Source organism: Taeniopygia guttata, chromosome 2, assembly GCF_048771995.1.
Source record: "Taeniopygia guttata chromosome 2, bTaeGut7.mat, whole genome shotgun sequence".
Lineage (NCBI taxonomy): Eukaryota > Metazoa > Chordata > Aves > Passeriformes > Estrildidae > Taeniopygia > Taeniopygia guttata.
Window position 1 is genome coordinate 101,880,553 of NC_133026.1, and position 18,410 is coordinate 101,898,962.

At 39.8% G+C, this 18,410-nt stretch overlaps 1 protein-coding gene and 1 long non-coding RNA gene across 3 annotated transcripts in view; both read right to left on the reverse strand.

Annotated features, from left to right (window-relative positions):
• The window catches only part of LOC140682400 (uncharacterized), a 54,232-nt gene that overhangs the window by 14,409 nt on the left and 21,413 nt on the right, over positions 1–18,410 (reverse strand). The gene's annotated exons all lie outside the window — the stretch shown is intronic.
• On the reverse strand, positions 9,100–17,178 carry LRRC30 (leucine rich repeat containing 30). Its single transcript, XM_002193282.5, has 2 exons — positions 15,296–17,178; positions 9,100–15,149 (listed from the first exon to the last, which is right to left on the reverse strand). Exon 1 carries the CDS (start codon positions 16,748–16,750, stop codon positions 15,722–15,724), a length of 1,029 nt encoding a protein of 342 aa, XP_002193318.3. The 5' UTR covers positions 16,751–17,178; the 3' UTR covers positions 9,100–15,149; positions 15,296–15,721.

Sequence of the window (18,410 nt, forward strand, 5' to 3'; positions counted from 1 at the left end):
TGCCTTACGGCTCATTGAGATTTAGAATTTGGGAAGATGTGTGGGCTTCAGACAGATACAAAATTTGTCTTGAACTTCAGGGGCTCACTTATGTTTCTAGCTCAAAGCTACAAGCAAAGGTGATGAGGAATTTAGTACTTTCGGTAATCATTGTGCCCAACAGATCTAGGTTGGGATACGCTGAATTTCACTGTGTCACCCTGCAAGAAACTCAGGGTATAAAGGAACCCCTCAACAAGATGATGGACAGCATATTTGTGTCACAATGACAGCAGAGCATGATTATGGCTTACCTCAACAGGAGGTGGGAAGAGCTCCCGCCTTACACAGTACAGATACAACTTTGGTTATCACAACAGGATTTAGTGTCTAATTTCAAGCCTATTATGTGACCTCGGCACTCAGCAGTCACTTAATCCTGCTGGCATTTTGCCACCTTCTTTTTGACATAAAGTTCTGGGAAGATGAGGTGCAAAGAAGAGCAATGCCTCAACCCCCTGAGGGGATGCTGAAATCCAGGATCTGGAGCCAGGCTTGCTTTGACATTGTATCTTCCATAAAGGTCACTTTCTCTCACACTCCACAGCAAGACATAAAAATATGGAATGGGAAATCTCAGCTTGGTGGGAAGGTTTCCTACTACTCAGACAAATATAAACTATGTGCCAGTACCCACACCTCCCACATTCCTCCCATGTTCCAGAGTAAAACAGTGCTCTCTGCCCAGCTCAAGCACAGAAGCTATGTGGGTCACTACCCTCAGACAAGAGTTCTGCCTGTTGGATTCAGTGGCACAGCAGTTCTTGCTGGCATCTTTGGTTCAGGACACAGGATCTGAGCTGTGGGGAATGATTCAGACACATCTCTGTGCCCAGAGCTTCCTAATACCTGTGCTAGGAAGCTCCCATTCCCCTAATAGGACTCTTACCTTCCTGATCTGAAACACCAAACTATTTTTTTTTCAGTGGTACCAAATAGTGGGTTTCAGTTTCCATGCAGGTGACCAGGCACCTCAAGATTACACATTTTGACACCAAGCCTATGATTTTTAAAAGGGTAGAGTTAAGCATTTTCCAGGACAGACATAAAGCAGTTGCAATTCCTCTTTTTTTTTTTTTTTCTTGTAAGACTGTATCTTCAATAACATTCCATTTGCCCTGATGCTGGTTGATTTTAGTGGACGATTTCAGCAGCTTTCAGGATAGGACTGCATTAAAAAGCCAGCTCATGAATATACAGTTAGTGGTAAATAAAGAAGTATCTCACTAATTAAAACACATCTAGGAAAGTCTAAACTAATTTAACATCTAAATGATAAGATATAAGGAGGTAAGGAAAACACAGAAGTATTAGCCTTTGAAAAAAATACTTGGCATAAAAATTTTAAAATGAGTGGAGATAAACCTCAAGGCACCTTGCATCAAAAAACCAAACAAAAAAAATCACTGAGACAAAGTTATGGGAAGAGATAAAAGTCCATGTGTACTCCAAGTGAAAAGACATGGAAGAAATGTGCTCAGCTTCCCCAAGATGCTGTTAATGTCTGAGAAAAAACACTACCAAAGTGCAACAAACTAATTAAATTTGGCATACATAGGAACCAATGGGAATAAATTATTATGCAAAAGCAAGGTTTTCTCTACATAAATCAAATGCTAGGAGTTGTGGTGGCAAATAAGGAGTGGGGTGTAATCAGGACTGCTGAGCTGATGCTCATACTGAGGGACCCTGGCAGAGAAGCATCACATTTGAGTGTGGATGGAACTGATTACAAAAAAAAAAAAACAAACCAAACCAAAACAAAACAAAAAAACAAAAAAAAAAAAAAAACCACAAAAAAACCCCCCCAAAAAAACCCCAAAAAAACCCACCAAAAACCAAAAAAACGGGGTAAAATCCCACAGAAAGAGAGAGGATTGGAAGGAAATTTGTACCTGTGACTTCCCACAAAGGGAAAAAGAAATGGATGCAGGACTGCTAAAGCAACAGTGCCATCTGCTGCATACTCCCCTCTTAAAGCCAAATGATTTCAGCTGTCTCCTGCTCTGCTGCAGAGATGGCAAATCTGAGAACCCACACGTAGCACTGAGCAGAGGAGGGCAAGATGAAATCCAGCCTTCCCTTCAGCCCAGGCTATGTACCTAACTGTCTACAGGCCTCCTGAAAAAGCATGTCTGGACTATTGGTGCTAAAGGCATTCCCTGTTAAAAAAAAAAAAAATAATAAAAGGTTTTCTCTCTCTCTCAGTGTAGCAGGACCCTCTGGTTAGGCACTTTTGAAAGATCAGTCAGCTCTAAAGCTGTCCATCAGTGAGATGGGCACTGTGCATGTGTAAGCAATCAAACAGCTGCAGTCCAATCCCTTTCCTATGATGTATTTATGTTACCTTGTAAAAGGGCTTTCTGTTACTTGTGCAAATCTGGTGTCAGTTTCAATCCATGTTTTTATATACAGTCATTTTCACCGTGTTCATTACATCTCTGAATGCCTTTATGCATTATCTTATCTGAAGCAATTATAGCAGAAAAGTCTAATCAATATTATGAATGTTTTATAATGCCTTCCATCATAGCTCTCAAAACTCATTTCTAAATATTGAATCTGACAGAATTTATAAAATACAGGTGTAGCCACTCAATGCACAATTGTGGTGGATTTAATTCTATAACCCACATATTCATGTTAATGCATCTAATAATTTTAGTCTCTATTCAACACTCTTACTTTTTGAAAGGCTTCCTCAAAAGCATATCCCGGACAGATCAGGAATGTTTTTTGATTAAATGATTCCCTTACATATGATGTCCTTCTGGATGTTTAGCCTATTTCTTAAGGATGTTTTGCAGGAGGGATAATCTAACATCTTTAGATTAGGAGGTGCTGATTTAACAGGCCCCATTAAAAAAAATACCCCATACTAGGATATTTGGCTTCAAAAGTGTTTGTAGGCAATAGGCTGTTCTTGGCATATTCCAGCATCTACTAATTTTCCTCATTAGACCACTCCTCAGGCACTGACTCTTTTTGTACCTTGCTACTGGGTCTGGGCAGTTTATCTGTTGGGGATGTTCAACTTCATTGAACAAAGTCTGCTGATTTGCAGACTTTCAAGCTGTCCTCCATGTGTTCTGCTACTGTTCCTGGACTCATTAACAATGCATGGAGGCAAGACTCCTGGAATTAGCCAGTGTGGGATTCTGGGGCAACAGATGCTCTGTGGTAACCCAGAGATGCTTCATATTGCAGAACTGATTTTCACAATTAAGGGTCCAAATTAGAATTTCAGAAAGAGAAAAGTTTGTAATGGAGTGTTTGCTATGAGGAGACATAAATTCTAGGGACTCAAGTCAGCTCCTGCATGGGTTCAAAATATGAATCCCAGTCTCTAGTGGTAGTGAATGAACACATTCCATCACTAAAGTACTGGAATCTTGTGCCTTAGCATGCACAGGCTACATCAAGGATGCATTTCTTCTGACTTGGACTCTTTTTTTTGCTTCTTAAAAGTTTATATGATTACTTTAGATTGGAATAGATATAAGATCTGGAGACTTCACATCAATTATTAACCTCAGTATTTGACTCCTATATTTTGAGAGCTACAGCTCTGAAAAGGGAGACACTGCTGGCAGTAGCTACCTTGGGAGGGTTGAAATTTATTAGAAATCAAACTGATCTATACTGTCTCCTTCTCAGGAAATTGAATTCTAGGAGCTTGTGAGAGTCAACTCAGAGTTTACTGAGACTCCTAATTCACATTGATGGGGAATATTTGCATTGAGATTAGAAAAATCTGTTGATCTGTTTCTTGTTGCAAATCAAATTTAGTCATACAGGAATCCAATATACCGTATTTAAACTGGTTAGCAGGACCTTCAAAAATGGAGAGAAGAGACTTTGTTCTTTAAAAATAGATGCAAGATTATCTATTAAAAATAAGAGACATTCATTTTGTGCATAATTAGCCAACAGACCATTATAATCAAAGTGTAATAAAAAGTTCTTATTATTTAGTTATAGGCCTCTGCTGGCTGAAGTCCAACAGTGGCAATTTTTGAGAGAGTTTTTTGTACTCATGAGCTTAATCAAAAACAAGACTCAGCTCTGTATTTGCCTCCACAAAGTCAATGGACTAAACTCATCATAGTCATAGGGTTAAAATTAGCTCAATGTGTCTTTGTTGAATTGCTTATAATGGAAATGGTGGCTATTCACAAAAGAAGTAACAAGGATTCTGTAGATGGATTTGTTTCTTTGTTACCTCACTGAGCAGATGGAAGGTATCTCCATGAAGAAATATGACTTCTTGTGAGCCTGAAATAAACTATACCCTCCTATTGTGTAAACTCTTGGCTGCCCTTTTCCAAGAAGGTGATGGACATCTTTGTGCTAATGCTTATTAACTACAGTTAAAAGCATTATTAAAAGCTCACAGATGTAATTAATTCCAGGTAGCACAATGAACCCTAAATAAATAAAATTGTGGTTATTCCATCTGAAGTCAGAAATTTCAGCATTTGCACTGCCTAACACCTGCTGGAGGAAAGTAGAACAGAACTTCAGGGAGGGATGGCTGTGGCAGCTGTGTCTGAGAAGCGAGGAATGGCTGTAACCCCTGCAAGCTGTGGATGACCAGGCCCACTCTCAGGTGCCTCTGTCACAGCAAATGCCTGCAGGGATACAGTTTGCCTGGGAGCAGCTTTCCACTGCCAGCAGCCCTCTGTGTGGGATGAAGACATCTGACACTGATGTTAAGTGAACAAAACCTTTTGAAGCAACTGAATCCCAGTGCCACAGGCAGGTTCTGGGGTAAAAGCACATGGAGAGAGAACTCAGACAAGGTTTGGGGGCGGTGTATTAAGCTGTTAGCAATATCTTTATGCCCTGACTAATCCTGTGTGAGTGCTGCTCCAGCTGCTGCTGTGCTCTGTCAGCAATGAGTTAAATTCTTAGCACAGACAAGGCTGAAGAGGTGAACGTTCCTTGATTTTCAGTTTGGCAAAAACCTTTGACCAACATCTCAAAGTGTGACAGCCTGAGAGCATATTAATGAGCAGCTTCCCGATGGGAACTGTAATATCAGCATTTCTTCTCCCTGTGTTGTTTCCTGCTGCTATCATGAGCAGTAACACGGAGGTGCTTGAGCAGCTCAAAGGTGATTTCAGCAATGTAGATACCTAAAACAACCAGGAGGGCTTGGGATATGGAAGCAGATATCCTAACCTTGGAATGACAGCTCTTTCATCTGAACGTGGGGTTATGAATACAGCATTTATTTTTGTACCATCAAATAGAAATGATAACAGAATGGACCAGCACTTCTGCTGTTATTCTGCAAGTACAGAAGTACATAAACTGAAAGGCCAGAGGAATTATTCTTTTACAGTTATCCTTAATTCCTCTGTAGATGCAGAGGTATAATGGGAAGCCAGAAATGGACCTCTACAATGCCTATTTAACCTATGGGAATCTTTCACTAGAAGAAGGCATGGGTACACTGTGTCAGAAATTATATACAGTGATAATAATATATTAGACAGGAGATAATGAGCCTTTCAGGGATTCCTAAATGTATTACTTGTTAATTTAGGAGGTACCCCGAGTGCAGCTTATGAGGTGGTACTAATTTAGAAGGTATCATGAGTAACTCTGCTTGCTGGAGGGCTGAAATGTAAATCCCATTGTGCAACAGGGAAAATGAAAATGCTCCTTCCATTAAGTCTGTGATCTGTCCTGCACTTGCCACAGGGAATAGCATAATTTAGAAAGCTGCCTTCTAGGATGTTGAACAATCATGCCTCATCAGTGAGGTCTCTAGATTAAAAATGTGAACATTTTTACATTACTAGAGGGATTATTATATTTTGCTTAATATTTAATATATTTGACATCAAACTACCATGTAATGAGTATAATGTATTAATGTCCTTCTAGTCATATTATTTCCCTTTATGTAATAGAACTCTATCTGCATTTGTTCAATGATACTGTACAGTGGTTTGACTTATATTTTGTAGTGTCAGACTGAGAAGAGACTTAAAAACTGACTGTCATAGTCAGTTCAGATCTACCCCCAAGTTTCTGTGGATCCTGAAACAGGAGGTTCTACTTGCAGGCAGGAGAGTTTTTGTGTCCTTCCTTCAAATGTAAAACTGATGTGGCACCACCTTCCATGGATCTGGATGCACCTCCAGGTACCCAGCAGTAAGCAACAGCACTATTTTCTGCCTTGATTGGTTCCTTCCAGAACTAGTGAATAGATGTTACTATTATGCAGTTACTGCACCTTATGCCATAACACGCTGTGTATCCTGGTCCATCCCTCTTCACTGCTGCTACAGCCCCCACTGTTCTCAGCAGTGTGGTGAAGCTGACAGGAGCTGTTTCCTTCATCCTGCTTTGCTGGGGTGAATACCTCATGCAAGGAGTCCCCCCTCCCCCGCCCAAAAAAAGCACCTGACAGTCATGGCAGGGCAGTTCTGAGTTTCACACCCCACACGCACAGAAGCAAGATCAGTCCAAACCATGAAAGAAAATTTGTGCCTCCTTACTGGATCCTATTGTCTTTCCTTTCTTTATTCTACTTTTTTCCTCCTATCCTGAATTTTAGGTGAGTACCTCCCTGTGAACAGGATAATTGTTACTGCTCCCTGTAATTGTGGCTATGCATTGTTGCTCCAGATTCAATGCAGCTTCCCTTTTAAAGGACTGACACGAAAGGGAGGGAGGCAGGCGTAATTTTGCAGCAGAGAGGGAGAACTAGACATAAATCTCACTGTCTACAGCACATGGTAAAATCTGGGGCTAGGCAACAGAATCTGTTCTCGTTTTATATGTTTCTAAATCATTCTGTAGCAATATGACAACAGGGGTCCAAATTCCTCACTTCCAAAGTAACAGGGACAGTGAATTTATGGGGAGCTTCATGGGAAAGAGAAGGGGATCTCTGGAGACTGTCAAGAGAGGACAGGACTTCTTGTTTCTTCATGGTGGTGCATGGACTCTTTCCTATGCTTTTAACATTGCAATAGCATTGCAATAGCCCTTCAGGAGCTGGTTAAGATAAATGTCCATCTAGAGTCATATTGGAAACTGAGGATTTAGGAGGTACAGGGACACAGAAAGATGCCACTAAGTGCAAAGTATACTCTGCTCTTCAGACTAGTTGCTGCTCCCTGAAGTTTATTCTCCATTTTTTACTTATTATTTTTGGTTTTTTTTTTTTTTTTTTTTTTTTTTTTTTTTTTTGTTATCCTTCTGTGTAGTTAATGAAGAAAGGCTTCTACTAATGATTAACTTGATTGGATGCCAGATCCAGAAAAGGAAGGTTGAATTGGCATCAGTCAAGCAGTTAACTTTAATTAAAAATGTTAAAACTCATTAATAAGAAACAAAGCTAGAAAACAAACAAAAAAAAAAACAAAAAGGAGGAGAGTGGGGAGCAATAAGGAAGAGGAAGCATAATCAAAAAAGAATGGACAAATGAAAGGAAAAGCAACAGAATTAATGGGAAAATGCAGCTAGCTATTACAGGAGAAACTGTACATCAGTTTTCCTGGCTTCTTACTACAGTGATGACATGTCTGGCGACATCCTCTGAAGCTGTAATCCTTTTCCCTTTTTTCTCCTTGTATTTATTGATTATCTGATATTTTAAAATATTTGGTTGCTTATATCAACTGTGGCAAGGCAACTGTGGGGCTTTTCTGTGCATTTGCTATTGAATATGCACACAAGTCCAAGTCCTCCTCAGAATAGCCAGCTGCTGGTTTGGGGAGTGTACAAGAGAGGAAGGAGTGTTGGGACAGTTTGGTGATCATCACCCTGACAACACTAGCAAGAGAAAAGCGATGCTTGTCTTTATCCAAATCTAAACTGTGCTAAATTGATGTAAATGTGAAAATTACTTACTGAGAAAGGCTATTAGCTTTATGGAGAAGTCTTGAAATGTCACTGCTTTGCAATGTATTAGCCTTGCTAAAGAATATTAAATAGCCTCTCTAATGGACACCTGAGACATCAGGAAGGATTCTGAGTGAATTTCCACATTCTCCCCTAAGGTTGGTCCCTATAATGACTTGGACATGCTGGATGAATTTTCTCACTCATACACTCCAATATCTGCATGCTAGTCCAAGAAAGATGAAACATCTTAACTGCTGTAAATTCATACCTTTGAGCCAAACTATAAATAAATTAAATCTATGTATGGCATGAGCTTTGTGAAACTGAAAATTCACCAGTTCTAAGGGTATTAATTTCCTTTCTGTTTTCTAGTCTCTGGGGCATCATTTAGACCAAGGCAATCTGTGTTCCCTTTAAGTGGGACTAGAAAATGCAGTACCTGAAATCTGAGAGATACTGGCTTTATGATTTTACACAGTATAAGAGGAGGCTCATAGTAAAGACTGTTATATTTGCTTATCCAAATAAAATATGGATATTGACTGGCAGGATTAAAAGACATACATCAGCTTTTTACTAACAATCACTACTAAATTTCTTCTGAAGTTAAATAAAATTTTGAATCAATTTTCTCTAGGAGCAGCCCAGAGAATTTAGTGTGAAGATTCCACTCAAGCCTCCTACAAACATTCAAGCCAAAATGGACTCCAGAAGCATTCAAATATATACATTTTTCTTAGACAAGCAGGGTGTGTAGAATTTAACTTCTTCTTTTATGGGATAAAATCACATTTAAAATTGTTTACTGTGAGAGCTACCAAACTTTTAGTGACATAAAATGAATGTGTCTTCTTGTATGATTATTGATCAATTTAAAAAAAGACCAAATGAGAATTCTTCTATATTTTAAATCCCCACATAGAGTGATAAAAATGCCACAGAACTTTGTGATATCTAATGGTAAAAACCACAGAGGATGTGTAAGTAATTCAAAAGCAACATAATTAACCATCAAATGTTTAAAGTCCCATCTAGATCCTAAATTATCAGCATCTTATTTGCTGCAGAATATGCTACTTCTCAGTTGGCCCATACATATTCTTCATATACTACATTGCAAAGCATGGTTACAACCTCCCAAATACCTCCAAACATACACACACACAAAGGCACACATACATGTGCTCAGAGAGATTTCATTTACTGAACTGAACTCATAGTTAGTACTTTAATGGCTTCATCTGTAGGTAGACAGAACACACAAATGCCATTCTTCACAGTGTTATTTTCAAAGTGGAAAGAGAACATAAGTGTGCTGAAAGATATAGAGAACCCTCGTGCATAGCAATAGATGTGGAAAGGCATTATCTTAACCAAGTCACACTTGGTTGAATGAATTTCCCAAAGTGAAGGTTTTATTCTTCTGTATTTTTTAGCTCTCTGGTCAGTGCCATTAACAGGACACTAGATTACACTATACCAGAGAGACTTCTCTGTTTACACAAACAGTTTAGGAACCAATAATAGCCTGTGTTGTTTCCTGCAGTGAAAGTATGTTTACATGCATGGGCCAGTACAGATACCTATATATACATACAGACTTTCGTTATGTCAAAACAAAAAAAAAACCAAAAACAAACAAACAAAAACAAAACAAAAAATAAGAACAGAGAACAAGCAAGGAAAGCATAATGATAATAACCATATTTTCTATGTGGAAGCAATTCTTTACTGTAACAGTTTTGCTGTTAGTCACTTGGTAGTTTCTTTTAGCTGATTTTGGCATGCTGTTTCTAAAAAATACAATAATTCTTTTAAACATGTCCTGCTTACACCTGTTTTGAGGTGGAACATTTTAATAGCTACGGAGAAAGGATTTTCTGACATCAAAAGTATTTGTCACAGGACAATGTAGGTGTGTTGCTGTTTCTCTGACACATCTCAGCAAATCTGAATGTTTTACTATGCTGAGAGATGGTGGTTTGTGCCCTCTGCACACATGCTGCAGAGGCAAGGAAGGCCAGGCAAAGGAAGGCATTTGGTACCCTACAGCTTCACTGACCTTACTTCACATGCTTAGATTAGTCTGCAGATGACGTAGAGCTCTCTGTATCCATCTCTCTCTGTATCCATCTCTCTCTGTATCCATCTCTCTCTGTCAACCATGGGAACAGTGTCTGGAGAATAACCACTGCCTTGCCTGATACCTTGAAGGCAAGTGCATATAGCTGGTGTTGTGGGCATGACACCAGTTTTGGGTATGTTACTCATCCTGTCTCCAGTGGTTGTGGAGCCTGTCAGGCTCTGCTGTCCTGCACCCCTTAAATGGAGGGTGAGAGATAAAGCCCTCTGTACATTTTGATGCCCACCCACACCTGGCAATGCTACCTTTGCAGGAGGAGAAAAGCAATTCATTGCTTCTGTGAACATGCCAACGATGCAAAGGCTGGAGAGCAGAAAGAAAATGAAGCAATACATATTTCTCTCAGAGAGTTGTATCAAAAGATTAATTTTTGATTTTTAATGTCTGAGCAGTATAAATTAAAAGCAGACTATCCAGCAATGAATTTATGGCATCTGAAACTCCTCTGAGCCCTAGGAAAGCATATAGCTCTGCCCTTTGGTCTTCTTTTCACTCTGCCTGGGTAATCTCACTTTATGAGGCAGCATAATTTGCAGTGACCTTTTCTGAAGCTGTTGATACACTTCCTGCTTTGCTGGAAACCATCTTTTTAGCCATGCATGATGTGACTCCACATACACTGGCATATAAATTTCATGCTTTGTCATTTAAGTCTGCAAAATAATCCTGTCCTGTAGGTGGCTGGTCCGATACAGGATGGTATTTGTTCTGCTGGGCAGTGCTGAGGGGTGGTTTTTGGAGGCTGGTGGGTTCTTGTTGCACCACAGATAAATGCATGGAATCAGTGAGGGAGCATCATTTATAATTATTATTCTGCCTCTTACTTGTACATAGGAATGATCATGCAATTTTATAAAAGGATTTTCAGACTTACTCCACATGTGTGTATTAAAGCCTACCTCTGTAGCAATATATCTAAAGCCTTATTCCAATTTAAGCATTTACTGAGTTGTTAAATATGGGTTTTGCCACATATAAAATGGGAAAAGTATATATTCTCATATAATTACAAGCCCTTCTAGAGACAGAATTTTCCTTCAGCTGTAACTATTTCAAGATTTCAGCTCCCAAATGTGAGAATGGCAGAAGAACATGTGACACAATAATATACATGTTTTCTTAGTATTTTATGAATTATTATATATTTTTATTTTTACATAATTATTTTCATGCATACTGATTAGAACTGTGCCAGGCAGTTCGAAACACTCCTTGAATTACTCAAGAACTGCTGTCTGAAGACTGTGCAGCAAATTTACCCTTGAAATTTGGTGAAATCAAATAATTTTCTCTTCCTTCCCTTTCCCTCCTTCCCTCCTTCCTTGCCTCCTTCCTTCCTCCCTCCTTCCCTCCTTCTTTCTTTCCATCTCTAATGTGATGAAGACTTTTGAGGCTTTTTTCTTCATTGTTTAAGGAAATAAGCTGAAGTATCAATGATTTTTCTAGTTGAAGAACTTATATGCTGTGTTATGTTTTTTCAAGTAATGTGCTGGCCTAGTGAAGTAAATAATAAGTCCAAATCCCTCCAAAGTCAATGTAATATTTTTTAGATTTCTCCTCCTTCACTGATTTAAAATTATTAACTGAAACATCTAGTTTCCTGAAGCTACCTGTACCATAATAAGAAATTTTGTCATTTATTTTCCAAAAAGTTTAAACAGCAGAATGCATATTCTTATAGTAATATGACTAGAAAGTGTGCTTTGTGTTGACAAAAAAGAGGATTTTCATGGAAATTAGAAAAAAAGTATGGAGAAAATATTGGCAAGTTGGCCAAAATAAAAAGTTGGCATATTTTCCATCCAGATTAATAATCACAAACTTTTAAATCTAAATTTCAAGATGTTTCAATTGGACTCTGTTGGAAAACTGTTTTGAAATGCCACTTCAGTCCACATCCTGGAAACTTTCCACATCTTGGAAATTGGTCTTTGTAGGTTCTTGCTGCTTTGCTCATGTAACAGATTGGTGTTTCTGGTCAGGTGACATGCCCCAAGTGGCTGCTGAGACAAGGCAATGTATTTGGGAATTTACCAGTGGCATTAGGAATCTGGCCCGTGTGCCAGAGCTGAGTAGCCTCAGAGCAGTAGGGACAAGGCATTTCAGTCAGGTATTAGTGCAATACTTAAGAAGATTTTTTTTCCTTTCAGTCAATGGCTGAATCACTAACTTTGGTTAGGCCAAAAGCCTGAAGCCTTCCAGTTTTCAAAGGCTTTGCTTATTGACTAGCCTTTAAATTTTACACAGAATGCAGCTTTCTTTTCAATTTAAAGTAAGAGGTGGAGCCTTTTCGCCAGATCTGACCAAATGTACAACCAGTGTGGTTGATGACAGCTGAAAAGCAAATTATATAGCCTTATTGTATATTACATTTATCCTAACCAACTTGACCCCCGACTATATTCTTTCTACTTTGTTCTTTTTTTGCCCTTTCTTTTGTCCACCTCAAGAGTTTTTCTAAGCACCTTGAGAGTTTCTCTGAGTGACAGCCATAGAAAAGCCACTGTGCAAGAAAAGGATCCCTTCCACGAGTGGATCCCACATTTTCAAGTCTTTTAGAGCACTACTGCCAACAAAAATAATAGATGCATCAAAAGTTATGCTGCTGTGAGTCTTAGGATGAGAAAACTTCAGTGCTTACCAGGACAAGAATAATATTCTGCATACAGTTCTCTGAAAGGTTATAAAATTATATAATTTATATAATTATATAATTATATCACTTATATCACTTGATACATACAGAAGTAGTACTGTTGTCGTATATTATGAGATATGACTAGAGGCCCTGCAGCCTTTCAGTTCCTTTTTTCCCTGTCATCTGCACAGCTAATATCAGATGACAATGCTGAGATCCACCAATTCTTTTCTAATGCCCTGCTCAAAACTAGAGCCGGCACGTGACATTACACGTTCTATTTTCCTCCTGTGCCTTTGCTTGCTGCTTCTATCATGCTCCCACTCAGATGCAAATACATATGCCATTATTTGCCTTTCATGCATATTTCTATACAATAACAGTGGTATACAGTCTTTTTTTTTTACAGGAAGAATTCAGAATACTACCCTCATTTATGAGAGATAATTTTCCATGTCTCTGAGAAAGGTATTTTCAGGGCCTTTGACTGAGGAATGAAAAAAAACCAAAAGCAGATCAGTAGAAATTATTTTCTTAATGGTAAAATCTGAATTATACATTAAAACACCATTTATTCAATCAATTTTATTATTCTGTTTAAAAAGGCAGTCACTTTTATGTGTTTCATATGCTTGCAGAGGTTTATTAGCCTGAGTAAAAGGTCATTATTATTCAATTGAATAATTTAATTTTAAATTATTGGTATTGCACTTCATATTATAACTGCTTTTGCAGATGCATTTGATTAAGTCCAAATTTGCCTTTTAATCCTCTGTCTGGAGATCATTTTCTTGAATCGTTCAGTGTTTCTCACCCTTGTAGTGGTATCCTAATGAACAGACAGACTGCAGCCTCATATCTTCCATGTAAATTACTGTGCATAGCTCTTCTAGTCAGATCATATCAGGGGCTATCCGGTGTCATATAATCCTGGGTACTGACATGTGGAAAATCTTTTCAGGTGATTAATGCCATAGGCATCTAATTTTCCAGCAAAGCAATATTGCAGTGTTTACATGCATGCCAGACTTAGGGATATGAAATGGGCATTTAGAAAAGTTAATAATCTGCCCCTAATCCCCTCCAAGAATTATCTGTTGGTATTTCTAAAAATAATTGCAGCTTTATTGCTTGTTGCTAATGGAATCACATATTAATTTATTACATGCATTGTTCATTAAAAACTTGGAATTTTCAACGGGTGAAATAAATACATGTAAAGCTACACATAAAATACCTTTGCATTTAAAACATGCACTAAGTTATAAAAATTCACAAAATATTTGTTTTATTGCCTTGTTTTCTTAATGCTTGAGCAAAAATATCCTTCAAAATTGTTTCATGTTTGCTAGAGACGTAAGATTTGTCCTTGACTGCACACATGGAGACTTTGATTTCTGGGCCTAACACTTAAATTCTCAAAAAAGATAACAAATCATAGCAAAACAATCCAACACAATAAAATATCAGGGCAGGCAGACCCAGTGTGGGTCTGTGAGCACTGATTCCTCATTGCTGGCATCACACCAACAGTGTCAATGTGACCAAAGGTGCTGCGTTTACTCACATGTACCTATTAATTACAAAATTGTCTGCTGTTATCAGGCTGCTTCTACCTCTGCTAAGGAGTTTTTCCCTCAGCCAGGCATTGTCCATCAACTTCACTAGAAGCAGGATCAGCCTTTCATAGCCTTTCATAATTCTGAAAAAATAAAATTTTAGAAAATAATAAATTCCTGAGATTTGACATAGGAAGCACTTTGAAAATGGCTTTGAATACTCATAATTAGCTCAAGAATTACAATTTCATTCCACTCTTACACTGCCATTACAAGCACTTATCTCAACTGATTTCAAGAGAGCTGCTTCTGTTTTACACTGGTGTGAGGGAACAAAAAAACCCATGTTGCATAGATTGTTCACAGCTCTTTCATACTGCCTCTATTACCAGATAAAACTTTGATGAAGGACATTCACAGAAGATCAATATGAGAAACCACATAAGACCTGACTTTTATACTACTGGCTGACACTGAAAATCCCAGAAATAACTATTTCTATTTGTTTTTGAAGCTCTTACTTAAGGTGATGACTGAGTTGATGCTGCTTTTCCTGAAAGAAATATTTCACCTTTAGGAGATGTGCTGCCTTCTGAGTAAAGTTACTTCATAGCTTAGGTTGCAGGGATATGGAAAAGGAGAGCAGTTGTACATCGAGCAATGAGCAACTCCATCCTTTTTGTGAGGGAAGAAGCCACAGTCCTTTCTCTTCTTTGTGCAGATGCTGCTCCCAGCTGATGTGAAGCACTGCTGTCAGCATCCTAGGAGGCTCCATGTGAAGGGCTGCTTGTCTCACCAGGGGAAGGAGGAGCTCTGGGGATGTTTGGGATCTACTTCCAAAGAACTGGCAAATTGCCTCGTCGCTGGCAATCTCTACCTGTAATTTATACAGGCCAGAGCACAGCTGTGGGGTAAACAAGAAGTGGTATTGAACTGACCAGTAATATATTGTCTGTGAGCTAATATAGCTCAGGATATATTCACTGCCAAAAGCAAACATTTTCCTTGATATTCACTTGGACAGCAGTGTTTGTTTATGTCATAGTTTACCTGTGTATGAAGAAGTGAGCAGGAGTAGAAATGCAACTGCAATTGCAGAGAGAAAGTCTAACTTATATTAATATTTCTTCAGCCTAATAGCTGTCAAATATACATTTTTGCATGTCTGGCAGTCTGCTTTAATTTGTTTCTGTCAAATGAAGAGCAAATATTTTATCACAACTGAGTTGTATTTTTTTTCTATAAAAACCCCCAAGTACCACAACGGTGAAGGTTACAGAGGTGGGTATTTTTAGAAAGTCTGCTCTTCCCACACTTAATCAAGACCATCATACTTTACTTGCTTTCCACCCACTGTTACTAAAGCCACCCATAGCCTTCAAAATCCGAGCATTATGAAGTGGAGATGCCTGTGCAGGAAAGCTCTCCGACGCAATTGAGTCCCGATGACAGCTTAATGACAAGCTCAGCGGAAGCTCAGTTGTGCTCCTTTTTGTCCCTGAGGTAGTTGAAGAGGACATCCAGCCCCCCCTCGACGACCTCGGGCAGGGGCCGGGCCAAGGGGTTGTGGGCGATGTGGAGGCCTTTGTCCATGGGGTTCCAGGCAATGCGGCGCAGGCGGCGCAGCAGGTACAGCTCATCTGGCAGGGTCTGTATGGCATTGTAATCGGCGTTCAGTAGCTCCAGAGTGCTGATGTGGCACAGCGACCGCGGCAGACTGCGTATGTTGTTATTTTCCACGATAAAGATTTGCAGATTGACCAGATACTGGATACTCTCTGCGATGTTTTCCAGCTTGTTGGACCCTAGGTGCAAGAAGTCTAAGCTTCTCAGGGCGAAAATGCAGAGGGGAATTTGCACAAAGCGATTGTTACTGAGGTTCAGTTTCCTCAAACTCGTCAGGTCGGTGAAGCTCAAAGGCAGTTGTGAGATGCAGTTGTGTGAGAGGCTCAGAACCTCCAGCTTCCTGCACAAGCTGAGCTCTGCTGGCACTTCTTTCAGGCAATTCATATTGACGAACAAGACCTTCAGGTTCCTCAGCAGCCCAATCTCCTTAGGTAGGCACTTGAGGCAGTTGCCACCCAAGTTCAGGACTACCAGCCTGTCCAGCTTCCCCAGCGAAGGAGGAATCACCACCAGCTGGTTGCGTGAAAGGTTCAGCTTCTGCACCTCATGCAGTCCCCACAAGAAGTCAGGTGTGCTGGTCATCCCTTTCATTATGAGGCTCAAGCTGACATAACGCAATCCCCGTTTCAGCAGTGACTTGGGCTCTCTCCCTGCCAGAAGGGCATCTTCCCATGCAGGCAGCTTTGGGCCTTTCCTAAGGAAAACCATGCTCCTTCGCTCCTTGCTCTTCGAGTGCTCAGTTCCCATAACACTCTGGTTCACTCCTGAGAGAACTGAGGTTTTATTCCCTTGCAATATGCAAATACCAACAGAGAATGACAGCCTGCAGGAGGTGGGAAAGTCAAAGCAAGGAGACAGGGAGGAGCCTGTGAAGTGCATCTCAGTCCACCGGAACAGTTTCCATAGCTGCTGAGGGAAAGTTTCACTTTTGGGGGCTTATGCTGATCTTGGTGCACAGTCTGTAATGAAACACTTGCTCCTGACTTGTGAGCAAACCTGTTCAATTCAAACTGAATGCCACAAGACAGCTGTCGCTGTCATTTGGCCTGGGCTTTATTGGACAGACGTGTAAAAGGTCACAAGGATGCTGCTGTATATAACTTCACCATGTCAGCTTTCTTGGCTATCTGGTACATACCATGACTGCAGGACAATTAGCAAGAGTGATTTCAAAAAAAAACAAACAAGCAAGCTAAAGAAGGAAACAAGCAAAGAAGCCATCATTTCAGCTCAGATTTAACGGATGTTTTCCTAACCACTTTTATTTTGGCTCCTGATTTCTCTGAAGTAGTTACCAGTCTACCAGAAAATTTTGCATGCTGCAAAAGCACTGATAAAAACTTTTTATGTTGGTCCTTGGTTCTAGCTTTTATATGTCCTTTGTGGTGAGGATTGGCCTCTTTCTTTCCAGAAAGGGTGCCAAATTCACTGCAGCAGTGACATTTTACCCAGTAGTATCTGTGCCCACTTGGATAATTTCTTGCTACCCACAGTACCAAGTGTGAGCAGTCATACCACACAGTTCTAACCAAATTACTCTGTCCTAAATGTCCTGTTCTACTTTCAAATCTATCAACCAGATTTTTGGAGTCTGATTCTTTTCTACTCTAGAAAATGGAGCTTCTTGATGTCCCTTTCCATGTGAACTTTCAGGTCTTCCTGGGCTATTCTGGGGTACAGGGGGACTGGCAGTCAAATAGCTTGAACTATATGTGACATTTAGATCCAATATAGAGGGACTGGTGGAAGAGGAAAGGAGCAGTGAGGTATAATAATACCCAACAACAGCTGAAGTGAGCTCTGCTGGTGAAAGGAAATTGTAATGCTACAGGAATACATATGCACTAAATTTAAACTCAAAGGGACCATAAAAAGGATCTGCAAAAACTTCAGGTACCATCCAACCTAAGTGAAAATTGCAACAAATAGTGCAAGGCTTTCAGGGTTTTTTCTCTCCATTGAATCCATGGTGATGAAGATGTGTTGCTGCCTTCTGAGAGATTTGGTGATAAAAGTATCCTCCCTTACTATCTCATTTCAGGGATCCTCACCTTAAAACCTTGTGTTAGTGCCAATGCTAAAGGATTATGCAGAAAACTGCAGCTGGAAGTTGAAGCACTCTAGCAACCACTTTGGAGTCAATCCCCACAGCCCCTTCTTACTGCCAAGCACCAGGCAGTCTCCTTTGAGCTTTGGGTCCCTCACAGAGTTGCATCTGCTTGGGAAGAGAGGGAAGAGAGGGGGCATTCCTGCAGTTGTGTCTGATGAGTGGAGTCCTGCACCAGTCAGGACCGCAGCAGGCAGTGCAAGGCACATTAGCTGAATGAGACATGCAATTAAAACCTGTGTTTGAACAGGGCTGAGTGGCATAAATCCAGCTGGTGCTGAGGCTGAAATATTGCATTCTCTGGAGTGCCTGGGTGAGCCTGAAAAAGGCTGAGGCCAGTTGTATCTGGTTAGAGTGAGTTGGCAGCCTGTGAGTCACTGATCCCTCCCTCACAAGTGCTTTTTGCCAGTATTTGTCAGTTTACATACAAAT